The 22,096-nt window shown below is 48.5% G+C and overlaps 1 protein-coding gene across 1 annotated transcript in view; it reads left to right on the top strand.

Annotated features, from left to right (window-relative positions):
• The window catches only part of DNAH6 (dynein axonemal heavy chain 6), a 235,511-nt gene extending 222,776 nt beyond the window's left edge, over positions 1 to 12,735 (top strand). Inside the window, exons 71-76 of the mRNA XM_059659291.1 lie at positions 1,236 to 1,363; positions 3,765 to 3,950; positions 4,486 to 4,558; positions 5,451 to 5,602; positions 10,138 to 10,360; positions 12,505 to 12,735. Of these exons, the coding sequence (XP_059515274.1) occupies positions 1,236 to 1,363; positions 3,765 to 3,950; positions 4,486 to 4,558; positions 5,451 to 5,602; positions 10,138 to 10,360; positions 12,505 to 12,608 (866 nt within the window). The 3' untranslated portion in view covers positions 12,609 to 12,735. The remainder of the gene's footprint in view (positions 1 to 1,235; positions 1,364 to 3,764; positions 3,951 to 4,485; positions 4,559 to 5,450; positions 5,603 to 10,137; positions 10,361 to 12,504) is intronic.
• Positions 12,736 to 22,096: the final 9,361 nt, after the last annotated feature.

Raw genomic sequence — 22,096 nt, 5'->3', positions numbered from 1 at the left:
CCCGGTGAAGCTGCCCAGATGACCATGCTTATAATGTCTGGCCACCACTTTGCTCTCTTTCTGTTGCTAATATTACAAACTCGCTAAGCCTGGCTGGCGTGGCTCAGTGGTTGAGCGTTGACCTATGAACCAGGAGGTCACGGTTGGATTCCTAGTCAGAGCACATGCCCAGGTTGCAGGCTCTATCCCAGTAGGGAGCATGCAGGAGGCAGCCTAACAATGATTTTCTCGCTCTCTTCATTGATGTTTCTATCTCGCTCGCTCTCCTCCTGCCTCTCTGAAATCAATAAAAATATATATCCTTTTAAACTAGCTAGTTATGATGATAACAAAATGATAGAAGGAGAAGACGAAGGGCATGTGGACCCAAAAGATTGGACTAACCCACGCTGCTTGTGATTTTTTACACAGCCATAATGTGACTGGTTAGGAAGGAATTTGATAGGTGCGTTTCAGAGCCACTCATTTACCCACACTTTATTCAGATATGCAAGGAAATACACTTCCTTCATATTTTTGGAGTTTATATGAGCCTCCACTTGCTGGATTGTAGGGGAAAAGAAGAACAAAATTTCCAGTCCAGCTTGAACCAAGGGCCTGTTTCATAATTCAGTCAGTCCCTTTGAATTATGCTCAGTAACTTGGCATAAATGCAAATTCTCTCTCATCTCTCGGTCTCTCACTGCCAACCCTCCTCTCCCATATGCCACACAGGTGTGCTGGGAAGAGTTGGGCTTATGAACCTGCAAGGCAGAGGAGACTCAGGGCCCCTGGCACCTCTGTTCTCAGGGATGTCTCAGATCTACCCGGTAGCTGCTTGTCCTGCTAGCATTTGCCACCGACGACTGCATGGCCTGCCTCCCGTTCAGCCTAGGCCCAGGCACAGGAGAATTTGGCTTCAAGAAAGGTTAAGAGCCCTAACTGGTTTGGCTCAGTGGATAGAGCGACAGCCTATAGACTGAAGGGTCCCAGGTTCGATTCCGGTCAAGGGCATGTACCTTGGTTGTGGGCACATCCCCAGTAGGGGGTGTGCAGGAGGCAACTGGTCGATGTTTCTCTCTCATCGATGTTTCCAACTCTCTATCCCTCTCCCTTCCTCTCTGTAAAAAATCAATAAAATATATATTTTTAAAAAAGAAAGAAAGAAAGGCTAAGACAAGTAAATTACAACCATAATGATATGAGGACAGAAATTAGTGATAATCGATCTGAGGAATTGACTCTCTATGTTTCAGAAATACTAGAAATGGAGAATGCTTCTGAGAGCCTTTTCATCAAGGACCCTCAAGGACGCTTTAACTCCTTGACCACTGTTCTTGGACAAGAAGTGGACCGGTTTAACAATCTGCTGAAATTAATCCACGTATGGGCGCTCACTGCCATCATTGCTGTGGGGTATCAAAGCTGTGTAGAGAATTATATAACATGAGTGTGTTTAGAGCCTTCCCTTCCCATCACTTCAACATTTCCATTTGAATATGCTAACAATTCTTCAAACCCAACTTCTTTAAAATTGAATTTACACTTCCCAAACAAGGCCACGTTATCTCTCTAATAATGGCTTGGTGTATATGGGACATTACAAATCCTCTATCTCCTCATTATCCTTACACCCTTAGAATTACCATTGACAAATCAGAAATGTGATCAGAGACCACTTTAGAGAACTAAAGCATTAGAGATAAAGTTCTCGTTCTTGATGTCTAGTTTGCATTGAATAAGATCGCATTTATGAGGACTGTGAAAGCCGGCATTTCTCAGAGTGTGGGTCACAAAACACCTGCAGTAAAATCCACTCTGCCCCAGGTTCAAAATGTAACTCCTGATCCCACTCCAGCCCTGAGAGAGAATTTCTGGAAATTCCTGGGAAGACTGACTTTTTTAAAAGAAAACTCCCCCAAATGATTTCACTGCAACTAAAACTTGAGAGCAACTCTTTGGTCTTTTGCCTTATGCTCAGGAGTATGTTCTCGCTACATGGTCTTGACTGTGTCATGATGGCTAAACACCTTCCTGGTTTCTACGTGTATAACATTGATAAGGGAAACACAAAAGCTATTAGAGACCAAATATAGAACAATAACAGGAGAAGTTTTACCACCAAGCAGGGAACCAAATACCTACCACAGAGTCAAGGCTCAGTGATGAGATTGGGGAGGACAGATGGAGTAAATCTTTTAAAGCCAAAGGCCATCTGTCCCCTCCTAGGAAAACAAAGTCTCTGAATGTTGCTGGTGGCTGGCAATGCCTAGCCTCATGGGTCAGGGGTACACAGCAGCCGCTGAATATAGGAAGTCCTCACCGTGAGACTATGGCATCGAGGAAGGTACACACCAGTGTCAGCGGGCCAGGTCCCCAGCTCAGGGCCAATTACCTTCTGTCTTGAATGAATCAGGATACAGATGAAGCTGCTGTGATAAAGATCCCCCAATATAGCAACCAAAACAAGATAGAAATTCACTTGTCTCTCAGCTGCCTGCCCAGAGGGAGCCCTGTCTAGGGCGGGTAGTTGGTCTTGCTTTCTGAGCTCATCCAGGGATCTCAGAGAGAGGGTTGGATCTTCCAGCCTTAACAGGTAGCTGCCACTTCTGGGTCTAAGGTGGCTGCTCCCACTGTCCCCTTTTGCTAGTCACTGGGGGGCGAAGAGAGCTGAGGAAAAGCAGCTTTCTCATAAAAATGTGACCCAGAAGTTGCATGCATCATTTCTTCTTGTATCCATTAGCCAAAATGGTCACATGGCCGCACCCCAGCTGCAAGCCTGGCTAAGAAATGGAGCCTCGCCCTAACCTTTTTGGCTCAGTGAATAGAGCGTCGGCCTGCGGACTGAAAGGTCCCAGGTTTGATTCCAGTCAAGGGCATGTACCTTGGTTGTGGGCACATCCCTAGTGGGCGGTGTGCAGGAGGCAGCTGATCGATGTTTCTCTCTCATCGATGTTTCTTACTCTCGATCCTTCTCCCTTCCTCTCTGTAAAAAATCAATTTAAAAAAAAAGAAAGAAAGAAAGAAAGAAAGAAAGAAAGAAAGAAAGAAAGAAAGAAAGAAAGAAAGAAATAGAGCCTCTGGGTGGATTGCTCTCTGCCCAGTTAAAACTAGGGGGTGGGGAGGACTGGTGTTCAAAGGAAGAAGAGGAGATGGGTGCTGCTCGTCCCTTGTCTCTTCCACATCCCCCACTTGAAGACAGACAAGTCTAAGCATCACTTCCTCCGTAAACGCTTCCTGGACACCAGCCCTCCCCTCCAACATCCCATGACTTAGGAACCCTTCCTCAGGGGCCATCATTTCTGGTTCTGTGTCTGTCCCTGTAATGACCACATTGTTTTGTAATTACCCCTCCATGAGTAAGGCTTTCCCAATGGAAAATGACTTTCTTAAAGAAAAAGGGACTGGTATATTAGCCACCTCTGTTTCCCTAGTACCTGACGCACACTAAATCTTCCAGTGGCATTGTTCAAAACCATTTCTTTTGGCTGCTGGGGACATTTCTCTTCCTCTCTTCTTCCCACTTCATTGGATTCCGCTACTAACTGCCAGAACTGCCCCCCGCCCCATTATTTCACACCCCATGGTTGCATGTTGTAAAGATGCATGGAGGATGGGAGGGTCTGACCCACCAGACAGTATGCAGAGAATAGCATACTGGTCAGCGGGCCATGACTATCAGCAAAAGGGCCTATCAGCCGGCAGCACCTGCCACCACCAATGGGTGCATTTCCCACTTGCTAATTACGTCTGTGCAGGGCATCAACCCTTTCTTGTTCTCTTAGACTTCTCTAGAAACACTCAACAAAGCCATTGCTGGATTTGTGGTGATGTCTGAAGAAATGGAAAAGGTGTATAACAGTTTCCTCAACAACCAAGTTCCCGCGCTGTGGTCCAACACAGCCTACCCGTCCCTGAAACCACTAGGATCATGGGTCAAAGACCTTATTCTGAGGACCGCATTTGTGGACGTAAGAAAATGCTCTTGTGTGGGATTTGATAAATCTGGCGACGCAGTTGGCCCTAAGGTCCGTAGGGAGCCCTAGCTAACATATCGACAACCCTTGAGGAATCATCTCAGCCCAAGGAAACAGATCCTCTCAGAATGGCATCACTTTAGACATGCTGTGCTCATTGTAATGGAGTTTGCCCCAGGCCCCTATCCCCACATCCCATTTTAATTCCATGCCATCCCTGGAGATTCATATTTCGTTCACGGGACCCCACTGTGAGGTACCGAACCAACCTGAAATGGGCCCGAACCCCAGTGTGGCCTTGCTGCCATCTCCCTCTCGTCCACCCTCTGTAATAACCAGGTTCTGGGTTTGTGGTCAGGCTGCGGGGTGAGGGCAGGGCCAGGGCAGGCGGTCAGGATGGGGCTGGCGGCTCACCCAGGACTGCTTTAGATTCTGCCTCCTGAGAGGCCCTCCAGAATCTGACTTTGATTTAAATGGCAAACTCCGTCTCAGGAAAACAGTACATTTTGGTGTAATGTGTCTCCTCCAGCTGTGGCTCAAACGAGGGCAGCCTAAGTCCTTCTGGATCTCCGGGTTCTTCTTCCCTCAAGGATTTCTAACAGGTACGAGTGCTTTCCCCACGGACGCCCCCCAGGAAGGCATGGTGTGCTCGGGCCCGGGCCTCTAAGATGGGCAAGATGGCATGGCCGAGACTGGCCTCACCATGAGGCTGTTGATTTATAGGGAAGTCCAGTGAGGCCCAGCTCTTCCTGGCTTGCCAGGGAAAAGGATGACAGAAACAGCAGATGTTCCCTAACCCCCGCCCTTGTCGGGTGATGCAAACACCGCTGCCCCTGTGGACACACACAATGAGCCCCAGATCCCCATGCAACGTGTGCTCCAGGGCACCACACGCCCTCCAGCTGCTCCAGCTCCAAGTCTAAGCAGCTTCCCTCCCTCTAAAGCTCTTTTAAGAAAAATTTTATTTTTTCATTATAGCTGACTAAAAAATACTCTTGATGTCCTTTCCTCAGCCCAGAGGGCGGCGGGGTGTTATTTCAGGGATTCCTGATAGAGAGCCCCAGAGTGGGCCAGGGCCACTGGGCTGCTAGGTGCTAATCAGCTGAGCCCTTTTCTCTCTCCTCCTGAATCCCCAATAAACAGCCCATACAAGACAGCTGAACAGGACTGTCAAGGTGGGGAGACTGGGTTCTGGAGCTCCCTCACTGGTTTGTCTCCCTCCAGGGCAGAGCAGTGCACTTCAGACTTAGTCTCCTTCCCTCTCTTCCCAGCCATGACCACAATACACGTGTTGGCCCCGCCCCTCCCAGCATCACCCACAGGCTTCCTGTCTCCTCGAACTAATTCAGAATAAGGTGCCAATGGTTGCCCCTTCTCCGTGGAGAGGAAGCTCTCTAATGCTAGAGCAGCCTGGTTGGGGGCAGGTGGGGGCTGTGTTTGGACAGCAGTGATCTTGGTCAGAGGAGCCATTTTTCTGATTTTTTCTGTTTACAGGAACTCTTCAAAATCATGCTCGGAAATACAATTTGCCTATAGATGAGCTGAGTTTCAAGTACAACGTGATTCCTGTCTATCGGGATCAAGCCGCAGTTATAGAAGCTGCCAAGACGGTGAAGTTTGGAGAAGAACTACCCATGGACCTGCAGGTATTGTCTCCCTGACTGTTGTGACAGCAAAGCAGCATCTGTCCCACTGTCATTCAGTATCTCTGCCAACCCCCCCTGCCTCTCCTGCCTCCCATATGTGAGAGCAGAAGGGGCAGGATGGGGCTCACACCCCCCAAATCGAGCTCTCCAATTAGCAGTGACTAGATCTGAGCCCAATGTGGGACAGGGGGAGGAGGTAGAGGTGGTGCCTACACCAGCAAGCCGTTCTCAAACACCAGCTGGGAGACAAACAATTCAGCTCAATTCTGACACTACTCAGAGATAGCATCTGACCCCACAGGTTAAGAGTTCAGTCCTACAAGATTGCTCCCCACCACCCCCATTTCAAATGCCAGTGTCAAGCCCGCATTGTCACCTGTGCTTCTGACCCACTGGCTCTATGTCAGAGGTTCCCATGACTCCGTCCTGGGCTTCAATCAATTTTCTAGAGTGGCTCAAAGAACTCAGAGAAACGTTATTTTTAATATGTTTTATTGATTTTTAGAGAGAGAGGAAGGGAGAGAGAGATAGAAACATCGATGAGAGAGAAACATAGATTGGCTGCCTCTTGCATGCCCCCAACTGGGGATCAAGCCTGCAAACGGTGTGTGCCCTTATAGGGAATCAAACCAGCAACCTCTTGGTGCATGGGTCGACGCTCAGCCACTGAGCCACACCGGCCAGGCGAAACTTTTTACTTAACTAGTTACTGGTTAGAAGGATATAACTCAGAACAGCGAGATGGAAGCGATGCCTAGGGTAAGGTACAGGGGAAGGGCACAGAGCGTCTGTGCCCACCAAGCGTGCCACTCTCCCCACATCTCCACCTGTCCACCCTGAAGCTCTCCGAACCCAGTCCTCTGGGGGTTTGTGGAGGCTTCATTACATAGTCATGGTTGACTGGATCACTGGCCATCGGTGGCTGAACTCAGCCTCCCTCCCAGAGGTGCTGTGGGGGGGACACTGAAAGCTCCAGCCCCCATCTTTAGGTGCTGCCCAGACCCGTCCCATTAACATAACGAAAGACACCGCTATCACTTTCAACATCCAGGAAATTCCAAGGAGTTCGGGAGCTGTGAGTCAAAGCCACAGAAGGCCCTGGCTGGCTGCTCAGTGGTTAGAGTCACGGGTTCGATTCCCAGTCAAGGGCATGTACCTCGGTTGCAGGTTCCTCAGCCCCAGGAGGAGCACCTGTGGGAGGGAGCTAATTGATGTTTCTATCTCCCTCTTTCCCTATCTCTCTTTCCTCCCTTCTACTCTTTCAAAAATTCAATGGAAAAAAGATTCTCAGGTGAGGATTTAAAAAAGTAAAGAAAGAGCCTTGGAGGAAGACCAAGTATATATATATACACACACACACACACACACACACAGTGGGGCCTTGACTTACTAGTGTCCCGACTAACGAGTTTTTTGAGATACCAGCTGTCTCTCAGCCGATATTTTGCATTGAGTTGATATAGTAATTTGAGTTAACAAGCTCCTTAATGAGCTCCTTAACTAGCTCAGTCTCAGAATGAATTACACTCGTAAGTCAAGGCCCCACTGTATATATAATATTTTGCTTATCTGAATGACCAAACATATATTTTTTTTATAAATCTCAATATCACAGACATCTACAGTAACTTTCTTCTTGTGGAGAAAATATATCAAGAGGTTAAAAGCAGGAGTTTCAGAATCAGGCAGGCCTAAATTTAAATTCTGACTCTTCCCCTCTGTCAGGCCAGCAAGAGCACTGCTTGGCACTGCTGCTCTGAGTTGTTCCAAGTCCATATATTCTTCTCAATTCTTCCCGACTACACCAGGGCTGGTCCCTTCTCGAGCTCTGCCCACTGTTCTAACTGTTGGGAACTTAGTCCAAGTTCCTCCTTTATCCTCTGCGCACTAGTTACAGGTGTTGGGTCTGAGCTCCTCTGCCTGGGGCTGGACCTCCTTGGACACCGGGTCTTAGACCGAGAAGCCATAAGAGGTTGTGGGTGTAAGAATGAGTCTTTATTGCAGAAGCCAGTGGCCATAACTCATCAGACAAGACAGTCCTTTATAGCAAAGTCCATACAGACAGGCAGCCAGACGCCGGCTAGTGAATACGTATCTTTCCCATGAAGCAGCATCAGTCTCTGTACCCACAGCTATTATCTGAGCAGCCGCACGCTGCCCCCTAGACTCACCACCTCACATCATAGCAGTACCTGAGCTCCGCTGCCCAGCACACTGGCTGGTTAACATGGTAGCTATATCTGAGCTCTCTATGAGCTCTTAGCCTTGATTGGTAGCAGTATCAGCTGTCAGCTCCATCTGAGCTCTCTAGTCTCTCCTGCACACATAGGTATATTGACAACAAGGCCTGTCACTCCCATTGTTCATGACTGTTTGGGAACCCTGGCCCGGTTCCCACACCCTCTCCAGCTGTGTGTGCTAAAGCCATTACTATATATCTGCACTTCAGTGTTTGCATCTGTAAAATGCGGCTGATGCCACCATCTTCAGAATTGTAGTGAAGTGTAAACCAAACTGCAGATGTCATGTGACCCACACAATAAATATCATCATAAGATGAATTATCTGCATCATTCATCCAGCTGTCTCTTAGCAGAAGTAATACATTGGTTTCAATTAGTAATTGAAGAACTAATGTATCCAGACTGCCTGTTACAAGGAGTCCAGGCTGCCTGTCACTACTTCAGCCAATTAAGCAGAGACAGGGTTGAATCATATATGAGGAGCATTTATTCCAATAATGCTGGCAGTAGGGGAGAGCAGCAGGTCACCCACAAAAATCTGCTCTGCCCTCCCCATAAGCCAGCTGCTTATATTGGATGGAAGGACAAAGATTACGTGGGAAAGTAGGAATGACAGCCATGGGAAAGTCAGCACGGTATAATCATTACAGGTTACAAGTCTGCAGGCTGGGGCCGGTGGGGAGTGGGGGGGGCAGGGGAGAGGAGGGGACATCACAGAGGGCGGGTGCCTCTGGGTGCCCCGGGACCAGATAACAGGCAATAGGGGCTGGGGTTGTAAAGAGCAGGTGCCTCCAGGACTAGATTGTTTCAGCCACAAGGTTGTAAATCTTTCCATGATGATGGCAGTTCTCAGGACAGGAGGATGGATTGCATTCTGATGTTAGCGCCATGTCCCAGGGCGTACAACTCCCAGCCAGGTTAGAATGTGCTTTGTCTAATCAGAACAAAACAGTCATGGTAACAGAGCATGGTGAATATTTCTTCCTTTATTTCTTGTAACAGCTAGTCCCCACTATTCTATCTCTGCCCCTAACACAAATAAGCATGCGCGAAGGGCCGTTTAAACTCTTTGCTCACACAGTTTACAACCCCCCGAGCAGAGGCTCTCAAAGTGGGGTTCCCAGACCAGCAGCAGCAGCATCGCCTGGGAACTTATTAGAAATGCAAACTCCAAGGACTCCTTCCAGGCCCACTGACTCAGAAATCTGTATATTTTAACATGTCCTCCATGGGGTCTTAGCCCGCTAACCTTTGAGAACCAAGGCTCTAGCATGTTAGTGATTCTCAACCTTGACTGCAGGTTAAAATCACCTGTAGTTCTATGTTCCAATGCCCAGGCCACATCTCAGTTAGATCAGGATCACCCCAACACATTGGGCATCGATGTTTTATAAAGCTCCCCTGGTGATTCCTGTATACAACCAGGGGTGTGAACCAACACTGCCAAGCTGGCTACCCAGCATAGAGGCACGGAGATATTTAGGGGGAAAGGGAGCCTCTGACTCAAAGCCTCTGACTCAGTTCATCCCAGTGGGCCTTATATGTGTCATGAAATCAAAAATTTGCTCCAGATTGCTCTTGCCAATAACGTATCCACTAACCCAGTGGTCGGCAAACTCATTAGTCAACAGAGCCAAATATCAACAGTACAACGATTGAAATTTCTTTTGAGAGCCAAATTTTTTTAACTTAAAGTATATAGGTAGGTACATTGTTATTAACTTAATTAGGGTACTCCTAAGGCTTAGGAAGAGCCACACTCAAGGGGCCAAAAAGCTGCATGTGGCTCGAGAGCCGCAGTTTGCCAACCACGGCACTAACCAATCAGTGGAGTTGGGGTGAATGGCTTTTGCTAACTAAACCTGCCTTAAAATATCATGGTATTAGTAGGAACTGTTCCTGGGAAATTCTATCAGCATCCACTCTACTCAGATCTGCTCCCATAGCCTTGAAAGACCTTGCTGACAAATAACTGATGGTCATCACAGCCCTCTTATCCCACCTGCTTCCCATGAGGAGGGAAAAGTCTTAATATCATGATCGCTATTCTGAAGCACATGAAGGGTTTCCCAGGGGTATCGCCTATCAGACATGTTGATGGAGTATGCGGTTTGGTGTCAAGCTAAAAAAGCAAGTTATTTTACCTGTCGGAGCCTCTCGACAGTATTCTCCTCGCGAGAATTTGAGGAACAGCAGTAATCTGGTTCTCAGAATTAACTGAGGAGGATGTGGGGCCACAGCTACTAACCGCCTTCTCCTCTTCTCACCTGTAAACTTCTGGGTGTGTTTCAGTTGCCCTCTCCTGAGGACGGTGTTCTCGTTCATGGGATGTTCATGGATGCTTTCCGGTGGGACGATAAGGAGATGGTGATAGAAGATGCGTTGCCCGGACAGATGAACCCAGTGCTGCCTGTGGTGCATTTTGAACCTCAACAAAATTACGACGCAAGCCCAGTGCTTTATCAGTCCCCACTTTATAAAACAGGGGCCCGGGCAGGAACACTCTCAACCACAGGTAAGGATGCTCTGACCCTGGTACTAATAATGACCAAATGCAAACTACAGCCGAAGCCCAAACACTACTAAGCTCTCCCTTGGTCCAACTAGCTAGGCTTAAAATGAGGCCCACTTATACAAATTTACAAATGCTGTAATCTCTGTTTATTTTAATATGGAGTATGATTGGATAATTTAAAACCGATGATTGCTTCTATTAGTCTAATGAGTAGAAGATAGTTTATTGAGCAGTGACTTCTAATTTTTCAATGATGGCGTGAGTCGGCACTAAAATCTCTCACCAAATCCACTGAGACTCATCAAAGAGATTTTAAAATAAATTATTAAATGGAATGTCAGGCTGCAAAAATGGAAATCTGAGTAGACCTGAAACTGAGATACAGCCCTGAAGAAAGGAACCAGACAGAAAGAGAGCTCTCTGAACAGATAAGCTGAAGAACTGAATGAAGATAGCGAAGGGTAAGCAAGGAGGATGAGCTGAGGAAATCCCTCAAAATTCACAATGCAATTTTTTAAAAAAGGAACACTGTGGGAAAAGCCGACATTCCCAACATTGATCTAGTAGGCAATCTGGGAGAAAGTAGAGAAAATGAAGAGTGATAATATTTTTTAAAATAATGGCCAATCATTGCCCAGAAAAGAAGAAACACTTGAGATCTCATATTAAGAGATCTCACAAAGTCTGTTAGGGATAATTTTTTAAAACACAAATAAACAAATAATCAAATTTTTAAAAGTAACCTAGGTATATCAGAGTGATACTTAAGACTATCAGAGATGTCCGGCTGGTGTACTCAGTGGTTGAGTGTTCACCTATGAACCAGGAGCTCACTGTTCGATTCCAGGTCAGGGCACATGCCAGGATTGCGGGCTAGAACCCCAGTAGGAGGCGTGCTGGAGGCAGCTGATCAATGATTCTGTCTTATCATTGATATTTCTCTCTCTCTCTCCCTCTCCTTTCTTCTCTCTGAAATTAATAAAAACATATTTTTTAAAAAGACTATCAGAGATAAAATCCTCAAAGCAAAGAGGTAAAACATATTAACATGCTGAAATTAAAATTCCAGAGAATCAGATTGATAGACAACTCTCATGATCCACAATGCATATAAAAAGATAATAGAGAAACATCTTCAAAGGCTGGAGACAATACAACTTTGAACCAAAATTGGAAATACAAGCAAATTATCATCCAAAAGAGAAAGTGTGATAAAGACAATCTTAGACATACAAAGGCTCTAAATTAATAACCACTGGCTCTCTATTTAACACACACACATACAATTAAATCTTTCAAAGCTTGACCATAAAAATGATTTTAATAATAATTTAGAATTAAATTACCAGATGATAGAAATATGGGAGATGAAGCAGGGCAGAAAGAACTAAAAAAAATGCTTCCCTTTTGAATAGAGAATATAGATACTGATGATACTTACTTTTCTAATAAAATATTCAGTTAAAGTATGTTATCTAAGGGTAACATACAGAATAGAACTAAAATAGACACCCCTATCACCTGCATGATCTCCCACTCCTATTATAAATCTAAAAAGTATTAAGAAGCTAGGAACCCTAGCTGGTTTGGCTCAGTGGATAGAACATCAGCCTGCGGACCAAAGAGTCCCAGGTTCAATTCTGGTCAAGGGCACATGCCCAGGATTGTGGGCTCGATCCTCAGTAGGGGGCATGCAGCCAATCAATGATTCTCTCTCCCTCTCTGTTCCTCTCTCAAATCAATAAAAACATATTTTAAAAAAGAATAATAAGAAGAAGAAGCTAGGAGATGCCTGGCTGGCCAGTGTAGCTCAGTGGTTAAGTGTCGACCTATGAGCCAGGAGGTCAGGGTTCAATTCCCGGTCAGGTACATGCCCAGGTTGTGGGCTCGATCCCCAGTGTGGGGCATGCAGGAGGCAGCCCATCAATGATTCTCATCATTGATGTGTCTCTCTCTCCCTCTCCCTTCATCTCTGAAATCAATAAAAATATATTTTAAACGGTGAATAAAATCACCACAGGGATGCTGTGAACAAAATCCAGACTCTGGAACACCCAGTTACCTTGACTCCTAGTGCCGTACTGTTTGTATTAAGGGATTAGTCTTTAAGTAATGACCACGCTTTCTCCTGTATCCTTCACTAGGTCATTCAACCAACTTTGTGGTGACCATCCTTTTACCCTCCCAGAGGTCCAAAGATTACTGGATTGCCAAGGGCTCGGCTTTGCTCTGCCAGCTGAATGAGTGAAAGGGGCCACTCGGTGCCGAAAAGGAAGCAGGCCAGGGCTCTTTGTAGGGAACAGTCTGCGTAATTTATATGTGAGCAAAACAGCATTACTTCTGATCTGATTTAATGGTAGTAAGTGTGGCTTTTTACTTCTCTTATAATCTAAAATAAAGTGTTTGAGTTTTTCTTTCTGTTGGTAATTCTAGCTTTGATGTGAAAACAGTGGGTTCAGTTCCCACCTCTTCAACTTGCTCCCTCTGCCCCAAATGAGATCCAGGAAACTGCCCCTTAGTGACCTGGGGGACACCACTCCCTGCCCCCGCAGGCAGCCAGAACTCAGCACTTCCTTACCCACACAGGCTCCCTTCCTCATCACACAAATATGAAAGGCCTGGTATGCACTCAGTCACAGGGCCCCGGGTGATGATGAAGACCGGATTTCTAGGCCAGACAAAGGCTCAGAGCCCTCATCATGGGAGGTTGATGCTGTGACCATGACAACTGGAAGCAAATGAGCTGGATGATAAGATCCTGGCCCACGGCGCCGGTTCCCGCACTCCCCGTGGCTATATTACAACCCTTGAAGAGCCTGTGCTTTCACCAAAGTGCAGGTGGTCCTGGCTAGGGCCCAGGAATTTTCCCTTCCCCTTTGGGGTGAACCTGTGAACACTGTCCAAGTGCCACCAGGTGGAAGAACTGGGTCCATCATAGTGATCCAGTCCTCCTATTTACCTCCTCTCCCTCATGCCCATTCCTATCAAAGCGAAGAACAGACTCAAGTCACAGAGCAGCAGGGAGCGCCTCTTGTACTCCTCTGAGTTCAGTGCAGAAGTCAGAAGCTGCTCTTGGTGTTTCAAGCAGGAACAGGTGCTCACTAAGCTTTGGGAAGGGCTGCAGCTGCTGAAGTCAGGGGGTTGACACTAGGCACCCCAGCAGCTGCAATCCAAGGTCAGAAAGCGGCAGGAAACCATACAACTCACAAGTACACCAGGCTGGCGCGCAGCTGGACTACACAGTGGGGTATAGAGCGTGGCCCCCGCACAAACCTGGCTCTGCTGGACCCTGCTCATAACTGCCACCACCACTGAAGAGAAAGCTCCTCTGCCCCCTCAGCCCTCCAGCCTCACAAACATAAATCTCACTATGAGAATCTTACTTACGGCAGCAAGGGAATCTGGAAATGTTTAGCCCTCCTGCCCCTGCAATACAGGGGGTGCAGAGGTGGTGGACATGGATCCTAAGGGCCATCACACCATTCTCTTTTCCATGAGACCCTCAAAGATCTCTGGACCCAGGAAATGACTGAGTGAACCCACAAGAAGGTCTCTGGCAAGAAAGGAAAGACCCAGGCCATCGAGCTACCCTAAACCAGGTGAGGAACAATGGCATCTGCTTCATGTCGGCCCCACCCAACTTCTAGGAAGACCCTCTGGGTTGCGAGCTACTAAGAGGCCCAGTAGGACCATAAGGAAACTGTGCTACAGCTGGGAGACCCTGGCCTGCACACATGGTGGGATCAGGGTGAGGGTGGGGGAAGGGAGGCCTCGATCAGCTGGGTAGGGCTAAAAGTTCCGATTTCAGACTAAACTGGGGCAGCTCTACTCTTCCTCGGTTTATATAGACATTTCTGATAAGATTTTATTCGTAAAAGACATAGACATATAAAATAAATACATAACAAGACAGGAGGGGGGGCAGCATTTGAAAACCCTTTCTTGCACCTGACAAAGCTACCCATCTTCACATGTCAGCGACACACTCAACATACTGCAGCACGTGTCAGGGTGCAGGAGGCAGTCTACTCACAGACCAGGAATAGAGAGGAGCAGGACAAAGGCCCACGGCCTACTGACCCCCCGCATCCAGGTCAGGAGGAATAGGGAGGAGAGCAGCAGGAAGGGCAGGACAAAGGGTCAGGATCCTAAGTTGCAGGCAGGCCCAGGAGTAGGGCCCGGGAGTGAAGCAGTGATGGTATTCAGAGGGTGTCAGCAAAAGGGTGGTTTCCCCAACACTTACACATTATGGGGAAAAGTCTACACACAAGAAAGATATTTAATTATTTTCACATAATTCATTTACAATTAATTATTTTCATTCAGCTCATTATTTTTCAAAACCATACACCTACCCCAAGCATGGTTGGATAAACCCAAAGTTACTGGAATCAACACTGGCTTTGATTCTGAACATCTCCTGGGCTGGGCCTAAGAGCATGGAGGACAACAATGGCTATTCTTCAAGTCCAAGGGGTCAGGGTCTTGGCCTGGCTCCTCCAGTCATTACAGATGAGGTGTCTCTGCTTGGAAAGCCAGAACCGGCATCCAAAACATGGAAGTCCAGAGAGACAGGGAGGCACTGCTGGCCGGCATCTGGCTGTGGAGGGAGTGCCCAGGGCGAGGGAGCAGCAGCTCAGTAGAGGTGGGCCTGTTCTGGAAGGACCTGGTGTTGTGGGACCACAGCACTAGGAGGCAAAGGCAAAGAGTCTCAGGGCACAGCCGGAGCCACTGGATATTCCACTGGCCCCAATGCCAGCACAGCTTCGTTTCATCTCCCTTCTTTAAAGACCAGAATAGATCTTAGTATGTTCAGCAGTTTCTTATGTCTTTGGTACCTCATCACCACTGCTACAGCAAAGCCAAATGCAAGCACTAAAACTAACACATTGGTTGATTCTCTCCTGGCTGTTTGGTTCTTGGTTCAAGAAGTATTAAAACTCTAGGTGCAAGAAGGCCCAACTCAGACTTGCTTATCCTTAGCCTGTAGGCATTCCCAGGCGGGGACCCTCCTCACTCACCATACACAGAGGCACAGCCAAGCCAGGAGGAGTCCTCTCTGAGTCTCTGGCTCTCTCTCCTACCCCAGCTCAGGTCTGAACACCACTCAAGGCATCCCAGGTCAAGACAGTATAAAGGGCCCAACTTCATAGCCTGCTTGAAAGGAAATGGCCCAGAAAAAAATCCTAAACAGATCAATGCATTCATCAAGGAAGGATGTTTGAGGAGTCAGGCACCATGGCAACATGGACACCGAAAGGATCTGGCCCTGTTCTCCAGGTCCCATTTGACTGCCAGCTTCTGTCCATTTAAAAGTCCCACGGCCCATTGGATGCCTGCTTCCACCCTCTCAGTGGCTCCCTCGGGCACAAGACTCTCCCAGTCACTGCACCTTTTACTTTTCTGGACCCACCTTCCCGCACTTTCCCTTGACCTCCCAGGCTCCAGCCAGAGCTACTTCACCTGGATTTCTTTAACATCTCACTCTCTCCACACCAGGCTTTACCGTGTGCCTTGGCTTGGAACCCTTTCCCTCCTGGTTCAGTCAGTTATTCATTCACTCAACATTTATACCGTGCACCTGTGCAGGCACTGGATCCCTGGATCTCCTGGCCCAGACTCAGAAGCTCTGTTCATTGGCTCCACTTTGTCAGGCTTCTACTCAGCATCAGACTTTCTCCAGGAGGCCTTTCCTGACTGCCCCCCCCTTCCCCCGCCCCAACACACACACACACACACACACACACACACACACACACACACACACACACACCCTAGTTAAGTAGTAACCTCCAACACACACACATGCACATTCCCTACACCAGCCTACACTTGGCTTGCAGGTAACGCAAAATCCGGCTTCCTCCCCAGGCTGTGAGCTCCAGGAAGGCAGAGGGCCAGTCAGTGTCTGTCTGGTTCACTCCAAAGTCACAACAGCAGGAACACAGGAGGAGCTCAGTAAGTTTTGGGTGGAACTGAATTAGATCAGATCCCAGGTGTAGTTCTCCTATGCCCTCAGACCAGTCTGGGTCACTACCTCCTCTTTCCACCTCGGACCCACCCCCTAGGCATCTCAGAGGGTGTATACATTCTGTGGTCACCACGCCCCCTGTAAAATCTGGGACTGAACAAGCCCATTCCTAGAGTTGCTTCCAGCTCTGTAAAACTCTGAAATTCCCCTTGGCCTGTGATAGAGAAAGGACTGGCAAATCAAGTGTTTACAACCTTTATTCCAGCCTCATTCTACTTTTGTCTGTTAACTTATAACAGATCCATCCATGCACCTGCCACCAGCACCATTTGTTAACAAAGATAAACATGTTGCCCTTACCCTGGCTCTAAGCAACTACCTTTAATCTGGATTCATCTCTGTCACAGTGGACAAACCATTGCCCGGGGCCTTGAGGGACAACTCCAGGAGGGGGGCGCTCATCCCTACCAGAGCATTGGACCTCCACCCCGTAAGCAGTGTGGGGGCGTTCCTGGGCTGCTCCCCATCTACACTCCTGGGGTGAAGATGGCCGTGGGTGATGGGCTCCTGGCTGGCCCAACCCAGCTGCCTCACCTCTCCTGCAGCCTCACTTCTCCAGGTGGACCCACAGGTCCCTGAACTGTCTGAGCTGCAGCAGCCACCCCCCTCTTCTTCTTTGCCCTGCCTGGCAGGTCTGCACTTCCAGGCAGGGGCACGTGGGGCAGCAACAGTGAGTGCACCGCAGACCCAACTTCTGGTACCAATGCTTCCAGGTGGCTACTTCCAGAGCAAAGAGGGCAGAGGAGGTGGGCTGCTGGGAGGGGTGTTTACTCCTCTCTCTGTAAACAAGGCTGAAAGGAGGAGGGGTTAGAAGAAGGGTCGCAGGCATGGCATCCTCCCCTCACCTTAAGGCCCCCCCGGCCTTAAGGAGGACCTCACACATTATGTGACAGTTAAGCCAGCTAGGGACGGCAGGTTTCTCCAAACCACCCCAAGAACTGATCATTTGATGCCTTCAGTTCTCCCTCTCATACCCTTACATACTCCTTCCAATCCCCCAGGCCTGCACAAGAAGTGTGAGATTTCTTTTTAGCTCTATATAATGATTGCTCTCCCCTAAATGGGTCGGCACTGTCTAGAAAGTTGCTGAAAATTACAGCATTTAAATCTTTCAAGGCCATGTACTTAGAATAATTGAAGTAGCCCTTCACGCTGCTAATCCCTCATGTACCCTTTCAAGGGCTCTATCAGAAAGAGGCTCTTTGGCTGCTGGCAGCCAACACCCCCAGGTGAGGGACTGCTGGTGTCCACAGGGCTGACTTCTAACCACCTTACCCAGGTCTGGCAATACACCATCTTTCAGCGGTTCTCAACCTGTGGGGCACGACCATCAGAAAACACATATTGCATATCAGATATTTACATTATGATTCATAACAGTAGCAAAATTATAGTTATGAAGTAGCAACGAACATAATTTTATGGTTGGGGATCACCACAACATGAGGAACTGTATTAAAGGGTCGCGGCATTAGGAAGGTTGAGAACCACTTAATAAGCAAACATTTTTTTCTCAACTGATAAGAAACTCAAACCTACTCCTAGGTTTCCCATAAACGTGACATAGTCCCCTTCCCCAAAAGAAAACTCTTCCAGTGAGGAAATAAGCCACTAGAAAAAACAAATTTTTTTGGTTGGGGGAGGGGGAGCAGTAAGAATAGAATCCCAGTCGTTAAAGGTCAATCGCACTGTCTCCTGGTGGAGGCAGTGAGGAAGGGGAGCAGCGATGTGCCAGGTGCCACATGCATCCCCCGCCGGTGTGGGGGCCGCAGACAGGCATGTGACAACTGTCACTCGGCTCTGCTTCAGCCCTGATGAGCCGCCCACCCGCCAGAGCAGGCTCAGTTCGGACCCACAGCCTCACAGGACCTGAGAGCTCAGCTAGTCCTCATGGCTCCGTGTGAGGAAGGGAGGAGGTGTGAGATAAAAAGCAAAAAGGGAAAGACCCAGGTTGGGCAAAAAAAAGGTAAAAGAAGGGAATTCCTCAAATGACAAAGAAAGGAAAAAGGCCCTGCCCTAGCTGGTGTGGTCAGTTGGTTGGGCGTCATCCTGTGCACCGAAAGGTTGCCAGTTGGATTCCATTAAAGGGCACGTGTCCGCATCTATCCCTCAAGTGCAGGAGGCAGCTGATCAATGTTTCTCTCTCCCTCCCTCTCCTCTCTCTCTCTCTTTCTCTCTCTCTTTCTCTCTCTAAAAATCAATTTTTAAAATCTTTTTTTAAAAAAAAAAAAAGAAGAAGAAAGAAAGAAAAAGGGCCCCTATTCTGAACCATCCAATAAAAATTATTTACTCCTCCTGCTTTTTATCTTTCTCGTATTTGATGTCCTGGGGAATCATAGCACCCACTTTACAGTTGAGGAAACTGAGGACCAGGAAAATAAACTGACGCGCCCTAGGTCCCAACAAGGAGTCGGTGCCACTTTCAGATAACATTCATCGTGGAGATTTTTTTAAAGCTATAAAGCTAACCCATTCTCACTGTGGAAAAATATGAAGTGTATAGATGAGTGTCACTGTGACCTCCAGGGAGAGATCCTAGAGACAAATGCTCACGTGGCTCAGACAGGCCTAAGGATCCTTAGGGTGGTAGGGGCGGCTGCTTCTCTGCTGGGAACGGAAGATTCCAGCTGTTGAACGCACCCCAACCCATCCCAGAGCTCCGGCTGGCCTAAGCATCCCATCACGGGTTCAGGTTCTAGCTAGGCTCTCATGTTTTCATCCTTCTGAATTCCCAAAGTTTAGCTAAACCTCTAGTTACTCATGAAGGCTTGGCCCATGGTCACGTTGGCCACAGTACAGGATTGTTGTGCTGACAGACTGCTTGTCCCCTGCCTACATTTCATACAGTCCACTCACTTCATAGACATCTCCAAGGAAGAAACACCCTGGTTGACATGGCCTCTCTCCTGGACACATACCCACAGGAAGACATGTGGTATACACTTCGTGTGCATTCCCCTCTCCCCCAATCCCTCTGTCTGGAGATGTGTGAACCCCAGCAGAGCTGACCAGAACCTTGGAACGCCCTACTAGGTAGCCAAATGGACATTTGCCTGATCCTCACTGGTATCTGTGGTAGGCAGAATAATGGCCCCCCAAAATGTCCACATCCTAATTCTCCGAACTTGTGAATATGTTTTCTTACATGGGGAAAGGAGTCTTGCAGATAAGAGTACGGATCTTGAGATGAGAGGTTACCCCAGACTATCTGGGTGGACTCAATCTAATTACCTGGGCCCTTAAAACCAGAGAACCTTTCTGTGGTCCATGAGAGATGTAACTGCAGAAGGGTAGTCCGAGATGTGCAACGTTGCTGGCTTTGATGATGGAGGAAGGGACCACAAGCCAAGGAATGTGAGCAGCTTCTATAAGCTGCAAAAATCAAGGAAACAGCTTCTCCCCTAGAGCTTTCGGAAGGCAAGGTTGCCCTGCCAACACCATAACCTCAAACCACTGAGACCTGTGTCAGCCTCCTGATCTACATAAATGTGAGATAATAAATATGTGGTGTTGGGATAAGTTTTCCATTATCCCGGGAAGGTGTGTGTGTGGGATGGGGGGGGGGGAATGTTTACTGGCTAAATCCTCCCCTCAACGGGCCCCCATCCCTTCCACGTCTATGCCCAGGGAAGGGCAGCTCCACAGCCAGGAGCATTGCCTGTGGGTCCCAGCCTGCTCACAGGCAGAGGGGGTGGCTGCCAGTTGCCCTCGCCTCTGACTTCCTCATACTGGCCTACCACAGTGCCCAGGGCTGCAGTAAGCTAGGTCCCCATTTAGCAGCCCTCCTGCTTCCCCCCTCTCCAGCCCCCCGCCCCCCCCACACACACACACACACCAGCCTGCCCCAGATGCAGGTTCCATATGATCAAAATCATCCTCGGGGACTGTCACGTGGCACTGAGGACTCGAAGAAGGAAGCAGGTATCTCCATAGCCACACCCCTGTCCTCCTCGACACCCCTTCATTGTGGGCATTTGCCCTGCTCCCCTTATCCCCTTATCCCCTTATCCCCTCGCCCCTTCTCCTCCCTGAGCAGGAGCTCCTGTGGAGACTTCACGCCCCCGCCTGGCCTCACCTAGGAGCAAGTTCACCACCAAAAGATCTTAGACTCTAACGGAGCACATAGTGCGTGTGGGTGTCGGGATAGCTCCTGCAGAAGCGCACGCCAGGCTCCTTGGGATCAGGCAGGAGGGTGGGCCCAGGCTGGGAGGGTGAGGCAGAGGTGGCATTTGCGCTGGATCGCACAGCCTGCTAGAATTAGAGGCAGGGGAACGAATCCCTGGCGGGGGAAACTGCATAAACAAAGATGAAGGGGCAGGAAAGTAAAAAGTGGGAGGAGAAAGGGCAGAAAGGGGGGGTTGTGTGGGCAGAGGAGTCCGGGCTGTATCCTGGCTCTGATCAGCTATGTGACCTTTCATTTCCTTGTCAGTAAAGGAGAGGAAACACCCAGCTCACAGGCTGGTTTGGAGGATTAACTAAGAGTCGGCGTGAGCCTGGCCTCCACCTGAAAACCTGTCAATCATTGTTCTTTTCCTCCCCTGAAGAGTGAGCAGCACAGTGTGATGACAGCACCTGCTCTCAGCCCTCACTGTGTATCCGAACCTCAGGGAGATATTTTGAAAATACTGATTCCTGCCCAGCCAGTATGCTCAGTGGTTGAGCATTGACCTATGAACCAGGGGGGGTCACTGTTCGATTCCTGAACATGCCTGGGTTGCAGGTTCAATCCCCAGTGTGGGCTGTGCAGGAGGCAGCCATCAATGATTTTCCCTCATCATTGGTGTTTCTATCTCTATCTCTCTCTCCATCCCCCTCTGAATCAATAAAAAATATATATTTAAAAAATACTGATTCCTGACCTCTCTTCCTTCAGGGACAGGTGTCAGGACTAAAAGACAGAATCCCGGAGCCTAGGACAACCAGCAACACACACACACACACACACACACACACATACACACACACACAGAGGCAGGGCCCTCTCCAGCACCCCTAAGGGCAGTGTCAGACCCCAGTCCAGTCAGTCAGCCTGGGACTAGGGCTGAGAAGGGCCAAGGGACTCAGCCCAGCCTGCCTTCTGGAGCACACAGTCCAACGGATGAGGAAAAGCCCACAGCCCCGCCCCCCCCACCACCACCACCACCACCACCACCAAAACCAGCAGAGAACAACTAAGGGCTGAGCCCTCCCTCCAGAGCTAAAGGAGAACAGAAGGGAGAGACAGGTGTAGACCTGAGCTACAGAACTTGAGATTGGAAGACTGTGCTGCATCACTCACTCTGCCACTGTGAAGGTGCTTCTCTCCAAGTCCCCATTTTACCGGTAAAAAACAAACAAACAAAAAACCACACACACACACAAACGACAACAACAACAGAAAACGAGTGAGGTGACCTGTCCATGTTTAGGACACAACTGAAGAATTGTAAGGAGGAAGCCTAGGTCAGCAACTGCTCCTTCTGCACACATCCAGCCTCTGGTATTTCTTTTTTTTTTTTTAAATATATTTTTATTCATTTATTACAGAGAGGAAGGGAGAGAGATAGAGAGCTAGAAACATCAATGAGAGAGAAACATCGATCAGCTGCCTCCTGCACATCTCCTACTGGGGATGTGCCCGCAACCCAGGTACATGCCCTTGACCGGAATCGAACCCGGGACCTTTCAGTCCACAGGCCGACGCTCTATTCACTGAGCCAAACCGG

This window comes from Myotis daubentonii, chromosome 12 (assembly GCF_963259705.1).
Source record: "Myotis daubentonii chromosome 12, mMyoDau2.1, whole genome shotgun sequence".
Classification (NCBI taxonomy): domain Eukaryota; kingdom Metazoa; phylum Chordata; class Mammalia; order Chiroptera; family Vespertilionidae; genus Myotis; species Myotis daubentonii.
This window is presented reverse-complemented; position numbering and strand designations above follow the sequence as displayed.